This window comes from Sitophilus oryzae, unplaced genomic scaffold, assembly GCF_002938485.1.
Source record: "Sitophilus oryzae breed Bouriz unplaced genomic scaffold, Soryzae_2.0 scaffold_552_pilon_pilon, whole genome shotgun sequence".
Classification (NCBI taxonomy): Eukaryota; Metazoa; Arthropoda; class Insecta; order Coleoptera; family Curculionidae; genus Sitophilus; species Sitophilus oryzae.
The window spans coordinates 294,008-319,270 of NW_022147143.1; the positions used below are offsets into that span (position 1 = coordinate 294,008).

Consider the following 25,263-nt stretch of genomic DNA (forward strand, 5'->3'; position numbering starts at 1 on the left):
TCTACCACTATGAACCGGCCATACCTCGCAAATGAATATATTTGGAGTAAGACAGCACAAGGTGTATATTCTTAGATCATAATGAACATTTCCAAGTTTAATACGACTCGAAAGCCATAATAAACTTATCTTAATCCAATATAATTGGGAGTCCTTACCGTACGCACATTCCTGTTCGCGGCGCGACCGATATAAAAGCGAATATAGCGATTCTCGTGACTCTGTATTTTACAAAACGTAGTTTAGCAATTAATCTTTGCTTTTCACTCGAATTTTGAACTTTTAATAACGCTTTAACACTAAAATCTCGTGTAATAACTAAGCATTAGAGGCGGTTTGTTCGAAAGGACGCGCAATATGGCGGCCCTAGCGGAAAACAAACGAACGTCTGGTCTAGCGCCATCTCTTAAAAAGCGGTTTAAGTTTTAGAGTTAATAATTTCTTTAATAAATTTGCATTTTAAAACATAAAAAAATGTTTTGCTTCAATATTTATGATTAGTCTATTTATATAAATTAAATGCAACAATATATTTTAATTTTCGAATGAAACAAAAACAAAGAAATACTTTGTGTGCAAAGTGTTTTACTGGTTGCATAAGATTGATCCAAAAATTATTAAGAGTCGAAATTAATTATTCAAAAACTAATTAATACATCGAAATACCATTCAATAGGGAATTTAATTCCCTGTGTACAAAATTTCATTGCAATTTAAATAAATAGTATGGAATTTAAATAATACTTTAGAACTCAATGCGCTTAAATAATAACTAATATCTTAAATAAAAAAGCAGGAACAGATCGACAGCTTTATTATAAACTTTAATAAAATATAATATATTTATGTAATCAAATCACTGATGCAGGCTTCTTTGGTACCTGAAAAGAAAAAAATCATATTCATATTGATGTCTTTTTCCATTTACATTCTAACTTACTTCATTCCAAAGTTTGATTCTTTAGTTTGCAGCTAACTAATATAGGCTATTGTTATATCAGGGTTTCCAGGTCTGTAAACAATTAGTTTATTATAAAAAAAGTATTACTTAAAAAATCCTACATACTTAAGTATCCAATGCAATGTTGACTTCTATTACTTCTACAGACACCGCATGAATACTATTTTCCATATTTTTTCAGTCTCCATATTTTCATATTTATTAAGTTATCATTTGCACAAGTCTCTTGTCAAGGCTCTAAGAAAATAAAATCAAAATGTAAACAACATATTATATAAATAATTTCTCTAATTTAATTACCCAGTGAATACAGTATGCAAAGTTCTTCATGAAATCAATCAAACAGCAGAGTACCTGTTGAAAGCAAAAACTGTATTAAATGGATGCCTTAAATTAATATGGATTTTTTTTAAAAAGACAAACATATTAAATTTAAAGTAATTAATAATATATTAAAAATAGAAAAAATAAACTATATTCCAGACCAAAAAATATTGATTAAAATGATAGATATATTTACTAACGAAAACCATGTAAAAAGAAATTTTAATTCCAAAAAAATAAATCTATTAACAATGTGGTGAATAGTGTTTATTAAAATTGTATGTATTCCATTTCTTCCAGATTAGACAAAATTTAAACATTTGAGGCGTCAAGTTCAAAATCATTGTTCATTGTTGATAATAGGCAAAAACTGGCAAGTGTTTGAAGGTTTATTTTACAAAAAAAAACGTGTTCATTGACTGGAATCATTGTTATGTATCTCATTTTTATAGAAAAACAAAACATAATGCATTCTAAAATTAGTTTAGAATCTGAAATGGATAAGACGTCAGTAGTAGTATTTGTGTAAAAATCAGGGTTGGACAAAATCATAATTTTTTTTAAAAAAAATCAAAAAAATCAGATTTTTTTTATTTAAATCGGAATTTTTTGATTTAAATCAGATTTTTTTGATTTTAATTCAAAACAATATTTAAATCGGATTTCCAAATGACTAGGACTTATTTCCAATTAAAGTCCTATCCTAAATGGCTAAATCTTAATAACTCTGAGCGATACCGATAACATTACCAATTATACGGGGCGTGTCATTTCTCCACATCGGTCACCAATATATTCCGCAAAAAAGTCGCTCGCTTCAGATCAAAAGGATTTTTTTTCAAACGTCTCAAAAGTATCAATTTTTGTCATTTTAACGGCTATAGGCATAAAAGTAAAGCATTGTTACTGCCTAAGCACAAAAATACAAAAATATATTATTAAACTGATATTAGGTGTCAAATTCAACGAGTATACAAATCGTTTCTCGATTACTGGTTGTATTATTTGCAATGTTTGAAATTGATTAAAAAATTATTTGTAATGTTTTAAAAAAATAGTGTTTTATTCGGAGTAAAAATGTACTTTTTGTGCCTCCTTGTAACGTCGGAATAGCTTTACGCTGGTCCTTCAAATGTACAGCATCGTCAAAAAAAGTATAATTTCTACTCTTAATAAAACAATACAATACTATTGTTCGGAAATAGTCTTAAGTCCAGAATGAAATTAGTATTATCTAATGTCAAAATGTAAAGTACTTACAGCAAATCAAAATGTCGGTAAGAATTTGGAAACATACCAACGTTTCAAAAAAAAATATAAAACAACATATTTTCTGACGATTATAGATTTTCGGGAATGAAGATATAGTCTCTATATCAGAAGAACCTAGTTCTGGCACTAGTCGGGAATGATATGTATTCGAAAAGCGAATTTTTGTCACTTATAAATAAATTTTAAAATAAATTCCTGCGTTTAGCTGTCTTATGGATTCACACGAAATTCGGTTCAACATTTAAATTGATGAATAGATATTTTTATATAGTTTTATAAAATTTACAATTATTTTTCGATTTATTATCTGTTATAGAAATATTTTTTATAGTTTTCTGGATAGATTTTTATAACTTTTACAGTTATTTTTTGATTTATTATAAAGTTTCAATAAAAATATTTTTTTGATTTAAATCACATGATTAAAATTTAAAAAATCACTTGCTTTAAATCATGATTTAAATCATTTGATTTAAATCGTGCCAACCCTGGTAAAAATCCCATAAAAAAATGCCGGATTTGAAAAAATAATGGCAATAAAATCAAATAGATGTGGAAAAGGCGGATTTTGCTGCAGTAACGTAATTGGTAGTGAATTTTATATAGGAATAGGCGACTTTTTCTGAATTTTGGGACTATGTTGATGTATATTTCAGGGTCCACTATTAATATTGTCATGAGGCCATTTTTCTTTAAATGGACAAGGCGGGTTTTGCAACTTGACGCCTCATTTATAGAATTCCTTAATCCTAATAATATAATAATTTTTAATGGCTTGCCAAGATAGTTTCATGATGTTTATTATTTCACTCTGACTTAATAGAATAATTATTATTATTATGTGTTTTTTAAATACGTCATAGAATTCTGAATACACTACCGTGTCGTATTCAGTTAACGGTTTAGCTACTTTACATTCAGTTGATATTTCTTTAAAGTAAAATTGTTCTTGCTGAATTGAGTGGATAGTAGTTATAATTCATCTTTAATAATGCAATAATGCAATATTATTATCTAGAAGTAATCGACAGTTATAGGTAAAAAACAATATAAAAAAGTACGGCGATTACTTATTTAGAAATAATCTTCCTTAAAAATTTACAGATACGTTTATAGGTTTATTTAATAGTTTAATGTACTTACGGTATTTTAACAGATTTTTCTCCATTTCAGGATATAAAGTAAGTCTTGAAATCCCGTAGAGAACCCCAAGGTTCCAAAACGATTAAAATCTTCTTTTTGGGGCGTGTTATTTGGAAAATTCCACGAAAGTTGGTAATATACGAAGTAAATATCAAATACTGCAAAACCATGGCTTTCTGTGGTTGTCTTTATAGATTTTAGAAAAAATTAAGAACATTTCTTAAACCAACAGTTTGAAGAAAAAAATACAAACAATACACAAAAATGGTGATGAAAGTATTGCCATTGTCCTTCGATCAACCCTATAGAGATTTTGAAATGAAAAAATTCAAGAAGGAAGTAGTTGGTCATCTCAAACCCACTACTTGATAAACTTGGACATTTACAAGAATGCTTTATTAATTTTCTAGTAAAAAAAAGAAAAAAACATATCGAAATGTACCAATAAAGACTGATAACAGATTGACAAAACAATATAAAATCAAAGAATGAGGAACAGAATATTCAGTTCATTTTCCAACAAACATATGTTTATATTAGTTAGTATATAGTTCTCAACCTACTGTTACCTACCATACAAAATTATAACTTTCTTCAGGAACAATCAATATGAAAATAAAGAATTTTATTTCGAAGTATCACAAAATACGATTATTTTTCTAAGTATAGATGCTTCTTCATTATTCTTGCTCTAAATCAGCAAATATACAACTATGGTAAGTATTTAAAGCGTTTCTCTATATGTTGTCTTTTTTCCTTTGAAAAAAAAATATATACATATATACGTTTTTTACAAAAATATGTTTTTTGCTTGTTTGTTTGGTCCAAAATTAACGCCAATCGACAACAAAGCTCCAAAAAATCTTCATCTCGAAGGAAAAGAAGTTGTATGGTATTTTTCCTTCATATCTTCAGTGTCCCGGCTTCTTGGATGTTAATCCTCTGGTGCAAGTATATTTCTTCTTCTATTTCGACTAATAATTTCGTTATTATCACGTATATACGTAGTTGTCAAGTCGTAGATGGAAATATTCAAAGAATATTTGCTAGTTAGAATAATTATAAAATATAAACACACTTCAAAAACTACTCATAATTTACTTTTGAATGCATTATAAAAATCCAACGCATGTCTAGCAGCCCATTGATTTTATAATATATATTAAGTTAACCGGTGATATATCCTGAGAGATTTTGAATCAAGTAATTCAAAAAATATTTGTTAGTTAGAATAATTAAAAAATGTAAACACACTTCAAAAACTACTCATAATTTGCTTTTGAATGCATTATTAAAATTCATTGCATGTCTAGCAGCCCATTGATTTTATAATATATACTAAGTTAACCGGTGATATATCCTGAGAGTTTTTGAATCAAGTAATTCAAAAAATATTTGTTAGTTAGAATAGTTAAAAAATGTAAACACACTTCAAAAACTACTCATAATTTGCTTTTGAATGCATTATAAAAATTCATTGCATGTCTAGCAGCCCATAGATTTTATAATATATACTAAGTTAACCGGTGATATATCCTGAGAGTTTTTAGTAATTCAAAGAATATTTGCTAGTCAGAATAATTAAAAAATATAAACACACTTCAAAAACTACTCATATTTTACTTTTGAATGCATTATAAAATTCATTGCATGTCTAGCAGCCCATTGATTTTATAATATATACTAAGTTAACCGGTGATATATCCTGAGAGAGTTTTGAATCAAGTAATTCAAAAAATATTTGTTAGTTAGAATAGTTAAAAATGTAAACACACTTCAAAAACTACTCATAATTTGCTTTTGAATGCATTATAAAAATTCATTGCATGTCTAGCAGCCCATTGATTTTATAATATATACTAAGTTAACCGGTGATATATCCTGAGTTTTTAGTAATTCAAAGAATATTTGCTAGTCAGAATAATTAAAAATATAAACACACTTCAAAAACTACTCATATTTTACTTTTGAATGCATTATAAAATTCATTGCATGTCTAGCAGCCCATTGATTTTATAATATATATTAAGTTAACCGGTGATATATCCTGAGAGTTTTTGAATCAAGTAATTCAAAAAATATTTGTTAGTTAGAATAGTTAAAAATGTAAACACACTTCAAAAACTACTCATAATTTGCTTTTGAATGCATTATAAAATTCATTGCATGTCTAGCAGCCCATTGATTTTATAATATATACTAAGTTAACCGGTGATATACCCTGAGAGTTTTTAGTAATTCAAAGAATATTTGCTAGTCAGAATAATTAAAAAATATAAACACACTTCAAAAACTACTCATATTTTACTTTTGAATGCATTATAAAATTCATTGCATGTCTAGCAGCCCATTGATTTTATAATATATACTAAGTTAACCGGTGATATATCCTGAGAGTTTTTGAATCAAGTAATTCAAAAATATTTGTTAGTTAGAATAGTTAAAAAATGTAAACACACTTCAAAACTACTCATAATTTGCTTTTGAATGCATTATAAAAAATCATTGCATGTCTAGCAGCCCATTGATTTTATAATATATACTAAGTTAACCGGTGATATATCCTGAGAGTTTTTAGTAATTCAAAGAATATTTGCTAGTCAGAATAATTAAAAAATATAAACACACTTCAAAACTACTCATATTTTACTTTTTTTGAATGCATTATAAAATTCATTGCATGTCTAGCAGCCCATTGATTTTATAATATATACTAAGTTAACCGGTGATATATCCTGAGAGTTTTTGAATCAAGTAATTCAAAAAAATATTTGTTAGTTAGAATAGTTAAAAATGTAAACACACTTCAAAAACTACTCATAATTTGCTTTTGAATGCATTATAAAAAATCATTGCATGTCTAGCAGCCCATTGATTTTATAATATATACTAAGTTAACCGGTGATATATCCTGAGAGTTTTAGTAATTCAAAGAATATTTGCTAGTCAGAATAATTAAAAATATAAACACACTTCAAAAACTACTCATATTTTACTTTTGAATGCATTATAAAATTCATTGCATGTCTAGCAGCCCATTGATTTTATAATATATACTAAGTTAACCGGTGATATATCCTGAGAGTTTTTGAATCAAGTAATTCAAAAATATTTGTTAGTTAGAATAGTTAAAAATGTAAACACACTTCAAAAACTACTCATAATTTGCTTTTGAATGCATTATAAAAAATCATTGCATGTCTAGCAGCCCATTGATTTTATAATATATACTAAGTTAACCGGTGATATATCCTGAGAGTTTTTAGTAATTCAAAGAATATTTGCTAGTCAGAATAATTAAAAAATATAAACACACTTCAAAAACTACTCATATTTTACTTTTGAATGCATTATAAAATTCATTGCATGTCTAGCAGCCCATTGATTTTATAATATATACTAAGTTAACCGGTGATATATCCTGAGAGTTTTTTGAATCAAGTAATTCAAAAAATATTTGTTAGTTAGAATAGTTAAAAAATGTAAACACACTTCAAAAACTACTCATAATTTGCTTTTGAATGCATTATAAAAAATCATTGCATGTCTAGCAGCCCATTGATTTTATAATATATACTAAGTTAACCGGTGATATATCCTGAGAGTTTTTAGTAATTCAAAGAATATTTGCTAGTCAGAATAATTAAAAAATATAAACACACTTCAAAAACTACTCATATTTTACTTTTGAATGCATTATAAAATTCATTGCATGTCTAGCAGCCCATTGATTTTATAATATATACTAAGTTAACCGGTGATATATCCTGAGAGTTTTTGAATCAAGTAATTCAAAAATATTTGTTAGTTAGAATAGTTAAAAAATGTAAACACACTTCAAAAACTACTCATAATTTGCTTTTGAATGCATTATAAAAATCATTGCATGTCTAGCAGCCCATTGATTTTATAATATATACTAAGTTAACCGGTGATATATCCTGAGAGTTTTTAGTAATTCAAAAGAATATTTGCTAGTCAGAATAATTAAAAAATATAAACACACTTCAAAAACTACTCATATTTTACTTTTTTTGAATGCATTATAAAATTCATTGCATGTCTAGCAGCCCATTGATTTTATAATATATACTAAGTTAACCGGTGATATATCCTGAGAGTTTTTGAATCAAGTAATTCAAAAAATATTTGTTAGTTAGAATAGTTAAAAAATGTAAACACACTTCAAAAACTACTCATAATTTGCTTTTGAATGCATTATAAAAATTCATTGCATGTCTAGCAGCCCATAGATTTTATAATATATACTAAGTTAACCGGTGATATATCCTGAGAGTTTTTAGTAATTCAAAGAATATTTGCTAGTCAGAATAATTAAAAAATATAAACACACTTCAAAAACTACTCATATTTTACTTTTTTTGAATGCATTATAAAATTCATTGCATGTCTAGCAGCCCATTGATTTTATAATATATACTAAGTTAACCGGTGATATATCCTGAGAGTTTTTGAATCAAGTAATTCAAAAATATTTGTTAGTTAGAATAGTTAAAAAATGTAAACACACTTCAAAACTACTCATAATTTGCTTTTGAATGCATTATAAAAAATCATTGCATGTCTAGCAGCCCATTGATTTTATAATATATACTAAGTTAACCGGTGATATATCCTGAGAGTTTTTAGTAATTCAAAGAATATTTGCTAGTCAGAATAATTAAAAAATATAAACACACTTCAAAAACTACTCATATTTTACTTTTGAATGCATTATAAAATTCATTGCATGTCTAGCAGCCCATTGATTTTATAATATATACTAAGTTAACCGGTGATATATCCTGAGAGTTTGTGAATCAAGTAATTCAAAAAATTTGTTAGTTAGAATAGTTAAAAATGTAAACACACTTCAAAAACTACTCATAATTTGCTTTTGAATGCATTATAAAAAATCATTGCATGTCTAGCAGCCCATTGATTTTATAATATATACTAAGTTAACCGGTGATATATCCTGAGAGTTTTAGTAATTCAAAGAATATTTGCTAGTCAGAATAATTTAAAAATATAAACACACTTCAAAAACTACTCATATTTTACTTTTGAATGCATTATAAAATTCATTGCATGTCTAGCAGCCCATTGATTTTTATAATATATACTAAGTTAACCGGTGATATATCCTGAGAGTTTTGAATCAAGTAATTCAAAAATATTTGTTAGTTAGAATAGTTAAAAAATGTAAACACACTTCAAAAACTACTCATAATTTGCTTTTGAATGCATTATAAAAAATCATTGCATGTCTAGCAGCCCATTGATTTTATAATATATACTAAGTTAACCGGTGATATATCCTGAGAGTTTTTAGTAATTCAAAGAATATTTGCTAGTCAGAATAATTAAAAAATATAAACACACTTCAAAAACTACTCATATTTTACTTTTGAATGCATTATAAAATTCATTGCATGTCTAGCAGCCCATTGATTTTATAATATATACTAAGTTAACCGGTGATATATCCTGAGAGTTTTTGAATCAAGTAATTCAAAAAATATTTGTTAGTTAGAATAGTTAAAAAATGTAAACACACTTCAAAAACTACTCATAATTTGCTTTTGAATGCATTATAAAAAATCATTGCATGTCTAGCAGCCCATTGATTTTATAATATATACTAAGTTAACCGGTGATATATCCTGAGAGTTTTTAGTAATTCAAAGAATATTTGCTAGTCAGAATAATTAAAAATATAAACACACTTCAAAAACTACTCATATTTTACTTTTGAATGCATTATAAAATTCATTGCATGTCTAGCAGCCCATTGATTTTATAATATATACTAAGTTAACCGGTGATATATCCTGAGAGTTTTTGAATCAAGTAATTCAAAAATATTTGTTAGTTAGAATAGTTAAAAATGTAAACACACTTCAAAAACTACTCATAATTTGCTTTTGAATGCATTATAAAAAAAAAAAAATCATTGCATGTCTAGCAGCCCATTGATTTTATAATATATACTAAGTTAACCGGTGATATATCCTGAGAGTTTTTAGTAATTCAAAGAATATTTGCTAGTCAGAATAATTAAAAATATAAACACACTTCAAAAACTACTCATATTTTACTTTTGAATGCATTATAAATTCATTGCATGTCTAGCAGCCCATTGATTTTATAATATATACTAAGTTAACCGGTGATATATCCTGAGAGTTTTTGAATCAAGTAATTCAAAAATATTTGTTAGTTAGAATAGTTAAAAATGTAAACACACTTCAAAAACTACTCATAATTTGCTTTTGAATGCATTATAAAAAATCATTGCATGTCTAGCAGCCCATTGATTTTATAATATATACTAAGTTAACCGGTGATATATCCTGAGAGTTTTTAGTAATTCAAAGAATATTTGCTAGTCAGAATAATTAAAAAATATAAACACACTTCAAAAACTACTCATATTTTACTTTTTGAATGCATTATAAAATTCATTGCATGTCTAGCAGCCCATTGATTTTATAATATATACTAAGTTAACCGGTGATATATCCTGAGAGTTTTTGAATCAAGTAATTCAAAAAATATTTGTTAGTTAGAATAGTTAAAAAATGTAAACACACTTCAAAAACTACTCATAATTTGCTTTTGAATGCATTATAAAAAATCATTGCATGTCTAGCAGCCCATTGATTTTATAATATATACTAAGTTAACCGGTGATATATCCTGAGAGTTTTTAGTAATTCAAAGAATATTTGCTAGTCAGAATAATTAAAAATATATAAACACACTTCAAAAACTACTCATATTTTACTTTTTGAATGCATTATAAAATTCATTGCATGTCTAGCAGCCCATTGATTTTATAATATATACTAAGTTAACCGGTGATATATCCTGAGAGTTTTTGAATCAAGTAATTCAAAAAATATTTGTTAGTTAGAATAGTTAAAAAATGTAAACACACTCAAAAACTACTCATAATTTGCTTTTGAATGCATTATAAAAAATCATTGCATGTCTAGCAGCCCATTGATTTTATAATATATACTAAGTTAACCGGTGATATATCCTGAGAGTTTTTAGTAATTCAAAAGAATATTTGCTAGTCAGAATAATTAAAAATATAAACACACTTCAAAAACTACTCATATTTTACTTTTGAATGCATTATAAAATTCATTGCATGTCTAGCAGCCCATTCATTTTATAATATATACTAAGTTAACCGGTGATATATCCTGAGAGTTTTTGAATCAAGTAATTCAAAAATATTTGTTAGTTAGAATAGTTAAAAATGTAAACACACTTCAAAAAACTACTCATAATTTGCTTTTGAATGCATTATAAAAAATCATTGCATGTCTAGCAGCCCATTGATTTTATAATATATACTAAAGTTAACCGGTGATATATCCTGAGAGTTTTTAGTAATTCAAAGAATATTTGCTAGTCAGAATAATTAAAAAATATAAACACACTTCAAAAACTACTCATATTTTACTTTTTGAATGCATTATAAAATTCATTGCATGTCTAGCAGCCCATTGATTTTATAATATATACTAAGTTAACCGGTGATATATCCTGAGAGTTTTTGAATCAAGTAATTCAAAAATATTTGTTAGTTAGAATAGTTAAAAATGTAAACACACTTCAAAAACTACTCATAATTTGCTTTTGAATGCATTATAAAAAAATCATTGCATGTCTAGCAGCCCATTGATTTTATAATATATACTAAGTTAACCGGTGATATATCCTGAGAGTTTTTAGTAATTCAAAGAATATTTGCTAGTCAGAATAATTAAAAAATATAAACACACTTCAAAAACTACTCATATTTTACTTTTTGAATGCATTATAAAATTCATTGCATGTCTAGCAGCCCATTGATTTTATAATATATACTAAGTTAACCGGTGATATATCCTGAGAGTTTTGAATCAAGTAATTCAAAAAATATTTGTTAGTTAGAATAGTTAAAAATGTAAACACACTTCAAAAAACTACTCATAATTTGCTTTTTGAATGCATTATAAAAAATCATTGCATGTCTAGCAGCCCATTGATTTTATAATATATACTAAGTTAACCGGTGATATATCCTGAGAGTTTTTAGTAATTCAAAGAATATTTGCTAGTCAGAATAATTAAAAAATATAAACACACTTCAAAAACTACTCATATTTTACTTTTTTGAATGCATTATAAAATTCATTGCATGTCTAGCAGCCCATTGATTTTATAATATATACTAAGTTAACCGGTGATATATCCTGAGAGTTTTTGAATCAAGTAATTCAAAAAATATTTGTTAGTTAGAATAGTTAAAAAATGTAAACACACTTCAAAAACTACTCATAATTTGCTTTTGAATGCATTATAAAAATTCATTGCATGTCTAGCAGCCCATAGATTTTATAATATATACTAAGTTAACCGGTGATATATCCTGAGAGTTTTTAGTAATTCAAAGAATATTTGCTAGTCAGAATAATTAAAAATATAAACACACTTCAAAAACTACTCATATTTTACTTTTGAATGCATTATAAAATTCATTGCATGTCTAGCAGCCCATTGATTTTATAATATATACTAAGTTAACCGGTGATATATCCTGAGAGTTTTTGAATCAAGTAATTCAAAAATATTTGTTAGTTAGAATAGTTAAAAAATGTAAACACACTTCAAAAACTACTCATAATTTGCTTTTGAATGCATTATAAAAAAATCATTGCATGTCTAGCAGCCCATTGATTTTATAATATATACTAAGTTAACCGGTGATATATCCTGAGAGTTTTTAGTAATTCAAAGAATATTTGCTAGTCAGAATAATTAAAAAATATAAACACACTTCAAAACTACTCATATTTTACTTTTGAATGCATTATAAAATTCATTGCATGTCTAGCAGCCCATTGATTTTATAATATATACTAAGTTAACCGGTGATATATCCAAGAGAGTTTTTGAATCAAGTAATTCAAAAATATTTGTTAGTTAGAATAGTTAAAAAATGTAAACACACTTCCAAAACTACTCATAATTTGCTTTTGAATGCATTATAAAAATTCATTGCATGTCTAGCAGCCCATAGATTTTATAATATATACTAAGTTAACCGGTGATATATCCTGAGAGTTTTTTAGTAATTCAAAGAATATTTGCTAGTCAGAATAATTAAAAATATAAACACACTTCAAAAACTACTCATATTTTACTTTTGAATGCATTATAAAATTCATTGCATGTCTAGCAGCCCATTGATTTTATAATATATACTAAGTTAACCGGTGATATATCCTGAGAGTTTTTGAATCAAGTAATTCAAAATATATTTGTTAGTTAGAATAGTTAAAAAATGTAAACACACTTCAAAAACTACTCATAATTTGCTTTTGAATGCATTATAAAAAATTCATTGCATGTCTAGCAGCCCATTGATTTTATAATATATACTAAGTTAACCGGTGATATATCCTGAGAGTTTTTAGTAATTCAAAAGAATATTTGCTAGTCAGAATAATTAAAAAATATAAACACACTTCAAAAACTACTCATATTTTACTTTTGAATGCATTATAAAATTCATTGCATGTCTAGCAGCCCATTGATTTTATAATATATACTAAGTTAACCGGTGATATATCCTGAGAGTTTTTGAATTAACAAATTTAATTTCTATTTTTTTACTCCCATTCCAGTCAATTATTTCAAAGACATCCTATAAAAAATAGGTATATAATAAGTAATAGATGTCTTCGGTTCAAAATAAATATGATTAGTGGCCTTCAATTTATAGTAGTACTTCGTTAACTATTAAAAGAATTTAAATTATATAACGATATATGTAGTAATTTGAATAAAAAATAGTATGCACTAGCTTGAAAAAATTCAACAAGGTAGGTTATTTTTAAAAAAATACTATTATTATTTTATATCTATGTCATATATTTAGTACAAGTTCTTAAACGACAAAAATACATTAATTTTCTGATCTAGAATCTAAAACTGATGACGGATTTTCTCATCATCTCTACTCTTAAGTTTTATTAGATCAAAAAACTGAAAAATAAGATTCCATCTTAGTGAAATACAGTAATGAACTTCAGAGAATTGGAATATTTAAGAGATATAAAGTCCTTAATAAATTTTCGAGATCCAAACATTCGTGAAAACTGGCAACAAAAAAAGCTCTGTTTTTAGAGATTGATTAAACTGAATCGATAATGATGACAGTGACTGTATTAACCCTAGAAAGGTTAGCAAAACGATTATTCCACCAATTTATTGTATTATCTTTGCCTATCAAATAAACAAACAAATCTGAACTATCTGAAGTGTAACGAAGAATACGGAAAACACTTGTTGGAATTACACATCAAATTTTCTCTAAAATGACTAATACACGCCTTACATCAGGGATCACATTCACCAGGCTGAAGGAAGACTTCAAGACCTTGTGTATAATGGAATTCAAATAGACTAAAATACAAATAGCACGAACTGTCAATATAAGGAAATACGTGTTCTTTGACCAATGCTGGAGAAAAAATACAAAATCAAACCTTGCAGTCCAATCTTCGGACAAGACACGAAATAGTGTCTTTGCTTTAATTGTAAAACTTTCACAAGTCTACCACAGTAAACTACTGCTTGCTAATATGCTAAGGTACGAGACCAGGCAGAGATAACAATGTCTGTATCCTTTACGCCTTTTTAAGTTGTATATAAAATAAAGAATTTTCTAAAATAAATATATAAAAATAAATACTGAGCATGCTTCAAAGTCCTTTCTAGGGTTAATAACAATAAACGCGTAGCCTCTAGGGTTTCCAAAAATCTTGAAAAATGTAATGCCCAATCTAAAAAGATTCAACTTTTTTAATAATTTGCCTTCATCCAAGTCTAATAGCAACTTTTTAGCAAAAAATTTTAATGACATTAAAGTGATTCCTCATCAAAAAATATGATTATCTTTTGTAATTATCTTAAATATATTTTGTCTGAATTTGATGTAGATAGCATTGAACATTAGTGTTAATTTAATAAAATTGACCTAATAATAAATTAGAATAAATAATTTATTAGTTTTATTTTATATAAATTGTGATTAATAAAATAGACAAAATATGATACAACTTTTAACCGACACGACATTACACAATTTTCCTAACAAGAGAAAAGAAAAGTCAGTGGCGCACATGTTTGTTATTAGAAAAATATTCCAGTGATAACCCTTACGCCCGTCCCTGGTAAATTCTCCCACGAGAGATAGCACATGTTTTTTGAAACACCCTGTATGTAGCTGCTTAGTATTCTTTAGATTAAATTTCTCATTTTGATAGTGAAAACCGGGACTTTGACCGGGATGTGGGGATTATAATAGGTTCTAATCCCGGGATTTCAGAAAGGGATCCCGATCCCGAAAATTGGAAACCCTAGTAGGCTCCAAGAAAAAGAGTTTCACACGAAAAAACATACATGTTTACGTTTCCCTTCATTGTCAATTTACTGTTAAATACAGTAATACAGTTAATTACAGTTAAAAAAAAGTTAAAATATATATAAATAAAGTTATAATCGAAACACTAAAATTTGCTTATTATGACTTAATATAACACAAATGAATTAAGAGCTACACAGCTAAACCAGCAACGTGAAGGAGAATTACTTCCAATGTGGGAAAACTAGTGAGTTTCCCGAGAAAACGTCTAAAATCTGCGCCGTTTGTTCTGATAATCGTCACGCCTGTTATCGTTGACCCAGTGACCTCTTTGGCCGTGCGTATTCGAGCCTCTTCCTGAGGCTTCCCGTCCTTCGTACCGGTTGTGACGCTCATATGAGCTCATGAATTGTTTTGGATCCTGGTGTACAATATAATAAATTCGGTTACATATACTTTGCGACGATCGTGCGACTCAGCCTCGTTACCATTGCATTCTTTCCAAATGTTCATCTTAACTCTGATTCGACACAGGGTGTCACGAATTACAAGAACCATACCTGCCTTATTAAACTCTCCCCGTATAGTACAAAAATGCCAAAAAAATAAAAATATTTTGACTATGCCAGGTGCATCTCAAAAGTGGCTCGCCCCTATAACTTTTTTATTTGTTCACTTAAAAAAGAACGATATTTGGTATGTTAGTATATGGCATAAATTCGGATTGATTGTCGTATTCAAATATTTTTGGTTACTTCCTGTTTCACCGGAAATGACTACAACTTTTAATTTTTAAATGACACCCTCGCTATTTTTTTTACTTTATTCGATAGAAAATGACACTCTGAATAGAATGACATATCATATGTCAACTTTAGACATTTTCGTATATGGTTTATTAGAAATTGTAATATTGGTTCATAAAGACAATTTGACTCGAAATACCAAGTCTGTGGTACCAATTTATTCGTAATTAATGCTTTTTCCAAATATGCTAATGAGCCACAGTTGTTCCATTTGAAAAAATTGAGATATGATTAAAAATACGATTTGGGAATCTTTTAACCGACCAGGACAAGACACTAAAAACATTAGACGATCAAATCTATTTTTTGAAGGCTCCATAATTAAAAATTAGTGTTTTCCACACAGCCATGGTAATCTAGATTGAAATTTAAAATACGATTTTTTAAAGCGAAAATGTCAATAGTGGACATATGATATGTCATTCTATTCAGAGTGTCATTTTCTATCGAATAAAGTAAAAAAATACTGAGGTACCATTAATTAATATACCACCATTATTTCCGCCCAAATACTAATTAATTACATACTTAATTATGTTCGTTAATAAATTATTCTAAATAAATGTGGATTTTAATCAGAAATCAATATAATAATAAGTTATTAAAATGAAAGTCTCTGTTTTTATAAATAAACATTTGTCAAAAATGAAATATTATTTTTAAAGTGTTACTTTTTACCACACTGTCTAATACACATACAAAATTCATTTTTTTTTGTATTTGGAGCAATCATTATTAATCAACGCAAACAGTCAATTAATGTAGTTTGAATACTGGAATCATATTAATTGGTCCTTAAAAAGCTTTTTTTTTATTTCTTAATGAAATAAACTAACTATATAAGATTGGACAATATTAGTGTCTGTACTCTGTGCATCTGACTCTCATAAAATATACAGGGTGTTCCATTTAAATTAAACAAGTTCTTGCCGTTTAAAACTAGTAATTATTTAAAATGAAATTTTAGACACTCTGTATAAGGAAGTATAATTTTTATTTTTGCAACACAATAACTGATCAATAAATAAACTTCAGTAAATATTTGGTATTAAAAACTTTGATACCCTTGGAGAAATGAATCCTTAAAGTTTTGATTGCAATTTCACAAAATTGAAAATATTTCAAAAACGGTAAGGTTTAAGTGTAATAAACCTTTATCAAATTTACCTTTATTTTAATCGTAGAAACTAAAAATGTAATAATATACAGGGTGTTCCATTTAAAAAAATACAACTTTGATATTTTTTATTTATTTATTTGGGACACTCTGTATCTTGTAAAAATATTTTTAAATTGTAGCTCTAATAGTCGTTCAACGAACCCAAAACTTACAATTTGTAAAAATCTAATCGTTTAGCTACAATACTCCGTGTCGTATGTGGTGAACAACCCTGTATATGTAGGTGAATCGTTTTTGAGACGCCCCCGGTATTCTGTAAAAATCTGGTCCAAGGAATTCAAAACACCCTGCATATCAAACCATTGTACTAAACGACACAAATTAAGATACATCATAATATTTGACAAAATTTCTCTAAGGCTACTATTATCTTAGATGTAATATTAAAGATGTAAATTAGATATTTGTTGTCCCCCAACGAAGTTATTTTATAATTTATTATTCTTTACCATTATCAACTTAATATGAAAAAATAAACATAACCAGGGAATGCACGAAAGTGGATAATGACCCACAAACAGCATGACAACAAGTAGTAGAAATATGTTAGCCAGGCCATAGAAAATTACTTTGGCTGATTTAATACTTTCATGATGCATCTTAATCCATGTAAATCTCAACACCGGTAAACTACCCAAGAAAAGAATGATAAGATAAACATTTATTGCAAGATGTATATGTAGAGGCTCAAGTAAAAAATAACAATAAAGGATATAAATATATCAAATACTAAAAGCCAAATTAAACTTGAGTTATCTTTCAATGTTTTAATACTGATTTAGTAATACCATCCAGTCAATTTGTTTTTAACGATATTAATAATAATAAAAAACTTCATATATCGTGGGCGTACAAGGAAAACCATGTAAGTCCACTTTTTCGTAAAATCGTTTTTTCACATTACTAAGTCCATTTAGGTATAACCTCTCATATTAAATATCATTTAAATCCAATACAGTTCAAATATACGAGATATTATTAGCTTCAAAATAACTAAGTCCACAGACACTAAATTTCGCTCAGAAAAATCTATTGTGCACTTAATGGATTTATGAATTTTTTAACACTCTGCAAAAATCCATTAAGTCCAAAACGAGGTCCAAAATGAGGTTAGAAAAACAATTGTTGTGACCTGTTAGTTATCGCCACGCTTCGATAGAGACCGGGTCGGTATTTCGTTTAGCGCTGTTTTTCAGTGTTACTAAAGCAGTAAAATGGGTTCTAGAATAAAGAAAATAATGTTGGCTTATGAAAAAGTAAAAGAGAATTGTGAAAATAAAGACTTTGAAATTTCTCGGATTTTTATCAATAATAAAAAAACACTACCACCAAGTTATTCTGGAGAGATAAAGATTGCAGGTGAGTACTTATGATATGTTAAAATCTTGAATCTAAACATAAAATAATATATTTTAAATTATTGTGAATGTGAATGTGTTATTAACGAAATGTTTTCGTTCAACTGGACTTAATTGCTTTTTACTTAACATACCTGCTTATTATGGACTTAATTGATTTTTGTGTTTTTATATTAGAATCTTCTACGATGAATGGAGATGGCTCTATGGCTTCTAATAATGAAATAGATGTTAATAATGGTGGTACCAATAATCTAGTAGACTGTAACCGTTCAGTGCCAGAACCGGAAGAAGGTACGTATTCACTTTTTATCTTTTCTTAGGTTGAAATTCTGGACCAACCTTTTTTATCAAGTTAAAAAAAAAAGTTTTTCATAGAGTTTACCTATTTTTAGGAAGTTCCACAATTAATAAAAAAGTAATAATTGTGGATAGCACTCCAGATCTGGAAGAAATACTGGCTTATTCTGAAGATAGTGACGATTCATTAAAGGATCCAAACTACGAAGGTAGGTACGATTGTTTTTACAACCGATAGCAAGATATTTAACAGAGTTATTTCAATTTTCCAGAAGAGAAGGCCCTTAATGATTTGGACCATAGAACATCTTCCGAGGGTAAGTACTGTTGTTTTTAATTACTGTCAGCGAGAAATTAATAATTAAAATATTTTAATTACTAGAAGATGAGCGACTTAATACATCTGGTAAAACTGAAAGCAGATGGAAAACCAGTCATCCAGAAACATGGAAGTATAATGTAGCAAAAAAAAGGAGAAGTGACAGCTTGAGTTATGAAATAAAAAAACAACAACGACCAGCTAAGCAACCAAAACCAATAAACTGCCAAACGTGTAGGTACAAGTGCCATAATAAGTTTTCTGATGAAGAAAGAAAAGTACTCTGTCAGAGTTATTGGAAACTTACCGACTTTCGAAGACAAAAAGATTTTCTTTTAAATTGTGTAACTGCCAAAACCCCAGAAAGGCGTAGATACAGAAACAATAATAGACCCCCACGAAAAGATTCCAAACAATATTATTTTGAGAAAAACAAAGATAAATTGAGGGTATGCCAAGCTTTTTTCCTAAAGACGTTAAATATTTCTAATGATGTAGTTCTGAATGCATTCTCACATAAAGGACCAGCCGGCACCTACATTGGAGAAGATAAAAGAGGAAAATCTAAACCTGGGAATAAAACTCCTGACTATGTTGTAGCTGATATAAAATCACACATTGAAAGTTTCCCAACGAATGAGTCCCATCACACAAGAAAATCAACAAGAAAGAAATATTTAGATAGTACTCTTTCAATATCAAAAATGTACTCTTTATATAAAGAGAAATGCGAGCAAGAGAAGAAACAAGCTGCCTCGTTCATTACCTATAAGCGAATATTTGGAAAATATTATAATTTATCTTTTTTTAAACCCAAAAAGGATCTCTGTCAGATATGCGAAAAAAATAAAAGCAAGCCAGTCACAGCAGACCATCAGCAAGAAAATTATGAGAGTTATCTCAGTCATCTAAGAAGAAAAGAAGACTGTTATGCAGAAAAAAAGAAAGATAAAGAGAGAGCTATAAGAGAAGAAACATTTTGCTCGGTAACATTTGATTTACAGTCTGTGCTACAAATTCCCTGTTCAGATGTTAGTCCAATGTATTATTCGCGAAAAATTTGTGTTTACAATCTCACTATTTATGAATCAGCTCCCCCAAATAATGCGTTTTGCTTTTGCTGGACGGAGCTGAATGGGAAACGGGGAAGCTCTGAAATCGGCTCTTGTCTTTTTGAATATTTGAACAATTTGCCACTTACAATAAAAGAAGTTTCGCTTTGGTCAGACACGTGCGGAGGACAGAATAGAAACCAACATGTGGCAGCGCTATTGTGTTATTTAGTAAATGTGAGCCATATAGAAGTGATTGAACACAAATTTTTAGAGAGTGGTCATTCCTATATGGAAGCAGATTCGATGCACAGTGCAATAGAACATGCGAAAAAGTATATACCAGTGTATACCATTCAAGATTGGCTGAATATCTTCCGTATAGCAAGATCCAGAAGGAATCGCAATAGACATAGTGAACCATACCATGTCAGAGAACTAAAATTCAATGAATTTTATGATTTAAAAGCTTTGTCGGAATTGCTCATAAAAAACAGATCTAAGGACATTGAGGGGAACACAGTTAATTGGTTGCTAATTAAGAGTTTACGTTACTCAAAAAAGCATGCTGATATAATCGAATATAAGTATGAACATAGCAGTGAATATAAAGTTATAAAAATCTGGGGAAGAGGCAGACCACCAGCCCCTCCAAAACAATTAAAAAATTTGTATAGAAACTTGTTACCAATAAGCACAAAGAAAAAAGAAGATCTTTTAAAACTGTGCAAAAGTGGTGCAATTCCTCACGAATTTCACGGATGGTACCAGTCTCTTTCCTCTGCAAAAAATGTTCAAGATGGATCTGTGGGAATTTCTGATCAAGAAAGCGATTGTGATTCCGATAATGAGCCTTTGGCTCATTATTTGATCCCAAAAAGTAAAGGAGCCAATCAAGAAAAACCCACTAACTCCAGTAAAATTTAAGTTTTTTTTTCAGAAAAATCCATTAAGTCAGATTATTATATAAAAATGTCAATAAACAATTTGTTCTTAAAACCCCTGTATTTTAATTTAGTCTATATTAGCCCTAAATAACCCTAATGTCAAACGATTTCTTTTAATACAGTCAAAAAATAAAATTGGATTTTACATATCACTTCAAACATTAAAATCACTTTTTCTCACCTTTTTAGTTTTTGGACTTACATGGTTTTCCTTGTACGCCCACGATATATTTTATTAAAAACTCATAGTATAGTAGTATGAATTTAAATCGTTTTATGTATGCATTTAATTTAATGTATATAGTTATATGTTTTTACTCTGAAATCATTAAAAAAATGTCTCTCTTAATGTCAGAATTTTTAATTATAATAAAAAGTTGTAATCATCTCCAATGAAGAATATTAATAGTTATGCAAAAGGAAATAATTATAAAAATCAGAAATTAATAATTTTATGAATATAATAAAAGACGTAATATTTAATTTTATAATTTCAACAAGAAATGTTATTCAAATAAGTTGCTTATTTGCTTACTCAAGTATAACACTGTATAATAAAATTCAAATGCTTAATATTAATTAATAATAATAAAATAAAAATGTATCTAATAAATGCTGCCCGACAGCATATTTTTTTGTTTAAGAAATACAGTAAAGTAGAAATAAATATTGTTATCAAAGCACTAAAAAATAATTATTAATAATCCATTTGAAGTAAATAAATTTTATCCGAGTATCTACACAAAGATATGATGTCCATCCAACTCAGTACAGAGGAAAAAAGTCTACTCCCTCCAAAAGGTGTCCAATCCAATATCTAGTGTTTTTCAAACACCAACTTCAAGAACTATCCTATGATATTCTTTCCAATTCAAGACATTCTCATCTCAGTTTGTCTTGCTAAATTATGTTTTCTTCTTGAAGTTACAATTCCTGTAGCCTGACCTTGAGCGTAATTTCAAGATGACGCCTCAATTTAAAAACTTGAGTCCAGTAAATCTCGAATGTAATTTAATGATTCGTCCAATAAAAATATTACCACAATACTCAAAGTAAAAGTAATAAAAATCAGTAAATAATTAATACCAAATATTAAAAATATATAATACTATAATTTAAATTTACTATAATACCAAAATTTTCGGACCTATTCATTATTTATTTATTAAATACTTGGATTATAGTGAAATTATAGCGTTAATTGCTGAGTAACAAATACCACAAGAAAAAATCTCTAGATTTTTCATGACCAAATATACTGTATAACTATTTTTTTAACCAAAGTTTATGACATTTATTACTCAAAAATATTACCGTGCTCCTATATGTATTATTTAATGTATTATAATTTTCAAACAATATTGACTGGACGTGTAAACAATTAAAATGAATCCTATAAATTTGAATTTGAACAAAATCAATCTTAATACATGTATACTAACCGAATTACTAAATCAGTAATAAACATATTGTAATTTTTTTAAATCTTATCTATACAAGACTACTTTTGTTAACTAATTTCAACTAATTTATTGTGCAAAATGAACTAGTAATTAATATAATAGGTAATTCACTATATTTCATATAGCTCATCTTGTTTAGCGTCATCATACATATTTAATGCTATATAATATAATATATGAGAGCTTTTCAATGGTTCTAACGCTTGATAATCATTATTGTCCCCGAGATGGTATGTAGGTATGTATATTCATAATATAATTTATTTTGACTAATCAGTTGTTTTGAAGTCAGTAAAATGAAAAACATATCAGGAATAGTCATTTTATCATATTCTGCACAAAAATTAATCAAAACCTAGATCAACAGCTGTCTAATACAGAATAAGATATGCCTTTCAATATAGATTTAGAAAATTAATTTAAAACATACGATACAAAATCAAAGTAAAGAAAAACTCTACAAATATAAAGAATTTTTAAGTTGGTTACTTTTAGAATGACAGAAGATACTTACTCTCCTTGTTTTTACTAACTAAAAATTAATCTGAGTGCATATAAATATATGATAATGAAAAATCCAATTATTGACTGAGTATAGCATAAAAATCAATATATTAAGTAGGAACTTTAAATTAGCCAGTCCATTTTACTTAAAATAATGTATTTGAAATTTCAGGTATAACAGAAGAAATATTTTTAAACAAATTAGTGATTCTCTTTATCTCTTTACGTCTATATTTTTTTAGTTTTAGTATATTCTGAGGACATCCATTTCTCACAAAAATAAGGCAGTTATAAAAAGACTGGTTAATTCAGGGCTACTTATTTCTTTGCGATTTTTAAAAATAATATCTAAAAAAACAGTTTTAAAACTTACCATATCGACTCCTCCACCACTGACTGAAACAAAAAGTAATCCATTTAATATTACAATAAACATATCATAATCAGTTTATACTCACTGTGCCCAGAATTTTCAGATGAATAAGATGGCGGTTGATCATAAGCTTGTTCTTGTTGGTCCAAAAGATTATCTAGGTTATGGGCTTGCATAAAGAGATTATTTTCTTGTTGCCTTCTCCTTATATCATCCTGATTGGATACCATACGGGCTTCCATATCGGCCTGGGATCTTCTCATTAGCTCTTCTTGCCTCAACCTTTCCTCCTCCGCCAACCTTTCCTTCATTTCCCATTCCCTTTTCTGTCTTTCCTTATCCAACTCTCTTGCCCTCAGCTGGTTTCTTAACATCTCAGTTTCATGCTCGTACTTGGCATATGCCATTTGAGCAATTAGTTTTTCTTTTTCAAGCTGAAGCTCCTTCTTTAATGCATCCTTCTTTTGTTGGTGATGCTCATAAAGAACTTTCCATTTTTGACCATATTCGTATTCAAAACTATTTGGATGTGCTAGTCTCGGAGGTCTTTCTCTTTCGCTCATAAATTCATGGTGTTTCTTGTTGATATTTTTATCTGAATAGCCGTCAATGTCTTCCACAAGTTCGTATGCTTCAACTATTACAGGCTGTAGAGTAGATGTAAGAAAATAGCAACCGTCATGACATTTTTTAATGGCAGTTGCTGCAGAAAACTTTTTAGCAAAGTGAACCAATCCTTCTCCAGTTGGTTTCCCACGTTCATCAACTAAAACTTGAACCTTTTCAATTTCACCAAAAGGACTGAAGGCATAATGCAGCAGCTCATTAGTTACTTGTGGAGTCAAATTCTTCAGTTTTATCGTTGCAGTATTAGGAGCAAACCTAATTTTCAAATTTCTGCCTTTTAACAGGCTGCCATCTAGCTCTCGTTTAGCTTTCTCTGCGTTGCTGTGGTAGTCCAGTTTGATGAAGCCAAAGTTTTTGTCTTTATTGACAAATATTTCAGCTGTTTCTCCGTAAGTTTTAAACAGTTCAGTTAGGTCCTCCTCCGTCACTTCTGATCCTATATTTCCAACATACAGTCGATTTCTACCATTAAATTTCTTTTCCGTCGTGTCAACAGGGGGCAATTCATAAGTAGGTCCTTGCAATGTGTTAATCTTTTCTAGAATCCTATCCATGGGTCTCCTGTTTCCATCACCATCGCCTCCTTGGTCCCCATCACCTCCTCGACCTCCTGGACCACCACGAAACCCTCCCCTTCCACCACCTCTTCTCATACCTCCACCACCCTGATTTCCCTCCGATCTGTCACCACCTCTCTAAAAGAAACACGTCTTTACATGGAATTCTGAATAAAAACAGTGGTAATAAAACAAAAACTTTGACCAAACTACCTTACTTCTATCTTCTATTATTCTTTCAACTGGAAAGGGCAATGACTGGTATGTGTGCAGTATAATAAATACAGATACCATATAAAATATACATAAGAAAACGGGTAACTTACATGCCCTCCTGGACCTCCACCTCTATTCGAGTTGTATCCGCCACGAGTATATCCTCCACGACTTCCACGCCGGTTTCCACCGAAATTTCTATTCTCTTGGCCTCCTCCACTTCCGCCATTGCTTTCCGTTACAGATTCTATTTTATCAGATTTGCTTTCATCTGCCATTTTAATCTTACTAAACACTCTTAACACCAATAAACTGCAAAATATTTGCTCGGAAACTTATTAGAACCCAGTACAATATGGCGACGACAACGAAAAGAAAGCACCGAAAGCGGAGGTCTGGCGGAGGTGACAAGTGACAAGACCTGACAAGA

General features: G+C 28.6%; 2 protein-coding genes across 3 annotated transcripts; one reads left to right on the forward strand and one right to left on the reverse strand.

Moving 5' to 3' along the window:
- Positions 1-797: 797 nt before the first annotated feature.
- Positions 798-25,263, reverse strand: LOC115887161 (hrp65 protein-like). 2 transcript variants are annotated; one of them, XR_004051025.1, is made up of 7 exons: positions 24,944-25,263; positions 23,519-24,755; positions 23,434-23,456; positions 1,262-1,315; positions 1,067-1,198; positions 941-1,012; positions 798-881 (listed from the first exon to the last, which is right to left on the reverse strand). XR_004051025.1 is itself a non-coding variant. In XM_030906503.1 (4 exons), the coding sequence occupies exons 1-4, from the start codon at positions 25,109-25,111 to the stop codon at positions 15,400-15,402; spliced, it is 1,581 nt and encodes a 526-aa protein (XP_030762363.1). In that variant the 5' UTR covers positions 25,112-25,262; the 3' UTR covers positions 14,874-15,399. The 2 variants fall into 2 exon arrangements, 1 of the variants encoding a protein (XP_030762363.1); XM_030906503.1 differs by lacking the exons at positions 798-881; positions 941-1,012; positions 1,067-1,198; positions 1,262-1,315 and adding an exon at positions 14,874-15,552 and having other exon boundaries at positions 24,944-25,262.
- Positions 18,195-22,192, forward strand: LOC115887160. The gene is made up of 4 exons (XM_030906502.1): positions 18,195-18,769; positions 18,871-18,984; positions 19,048-19,092; positions 19,158-22,192. Exons 1-4 carry the CDS (start codon positions 18,619-18,621, stop codon positions 21,071-21,073), a joined length of 2,226 nt encoding a protein of 741 aa, XP_030762362.1. The 5' UTR covers positions 18,195-18,618; the 3' UTR covers positions 21,074-22,192.

Coding starts and splice junctions, on each gene's coding strand:
- LOC115887160 (XM_030906502.1), top strand. CDS start 18,619: ATGGACTTAATTGATTTTTGTGTTTTTATATTAGAATCTTCTACGATG. Junction 18,985..19,047: donor AAAGGATCCAAACTACGAAG/GTAGGTACGATT, acceptor TCAATTTTCCAG/AAGAGAAGGCCCTTAATGAT. Junction 19,093..19,157: donor CCATAGAACATCTTCCGAGG/GTAAGTACTGTT, acceptor TTTAATTACTAG/AAGATGAGCGACTTAATACA.
- LOC115887161 (XM_030906503.1), bottom strand. CDS start 25,111: ATGGCAGATGAAAGCAAATCTGATAAAATAGAATCTGTAACGGAAAGC. Junction 23,457..23,518: donor ATCTGAAAATTCTGGGCACA/GTGAGTATAAAC, acceptor TTTTTGTTTCAG/TCAGTGGTGGAGGAGTCGAT. Junction 15,553..23,433: donor GTGGTGGAGGAGTCGATATG/GTAAGTTTTAAA, acceptor ATTGTACACCAG/GATCCAAAACAATTCATGAG.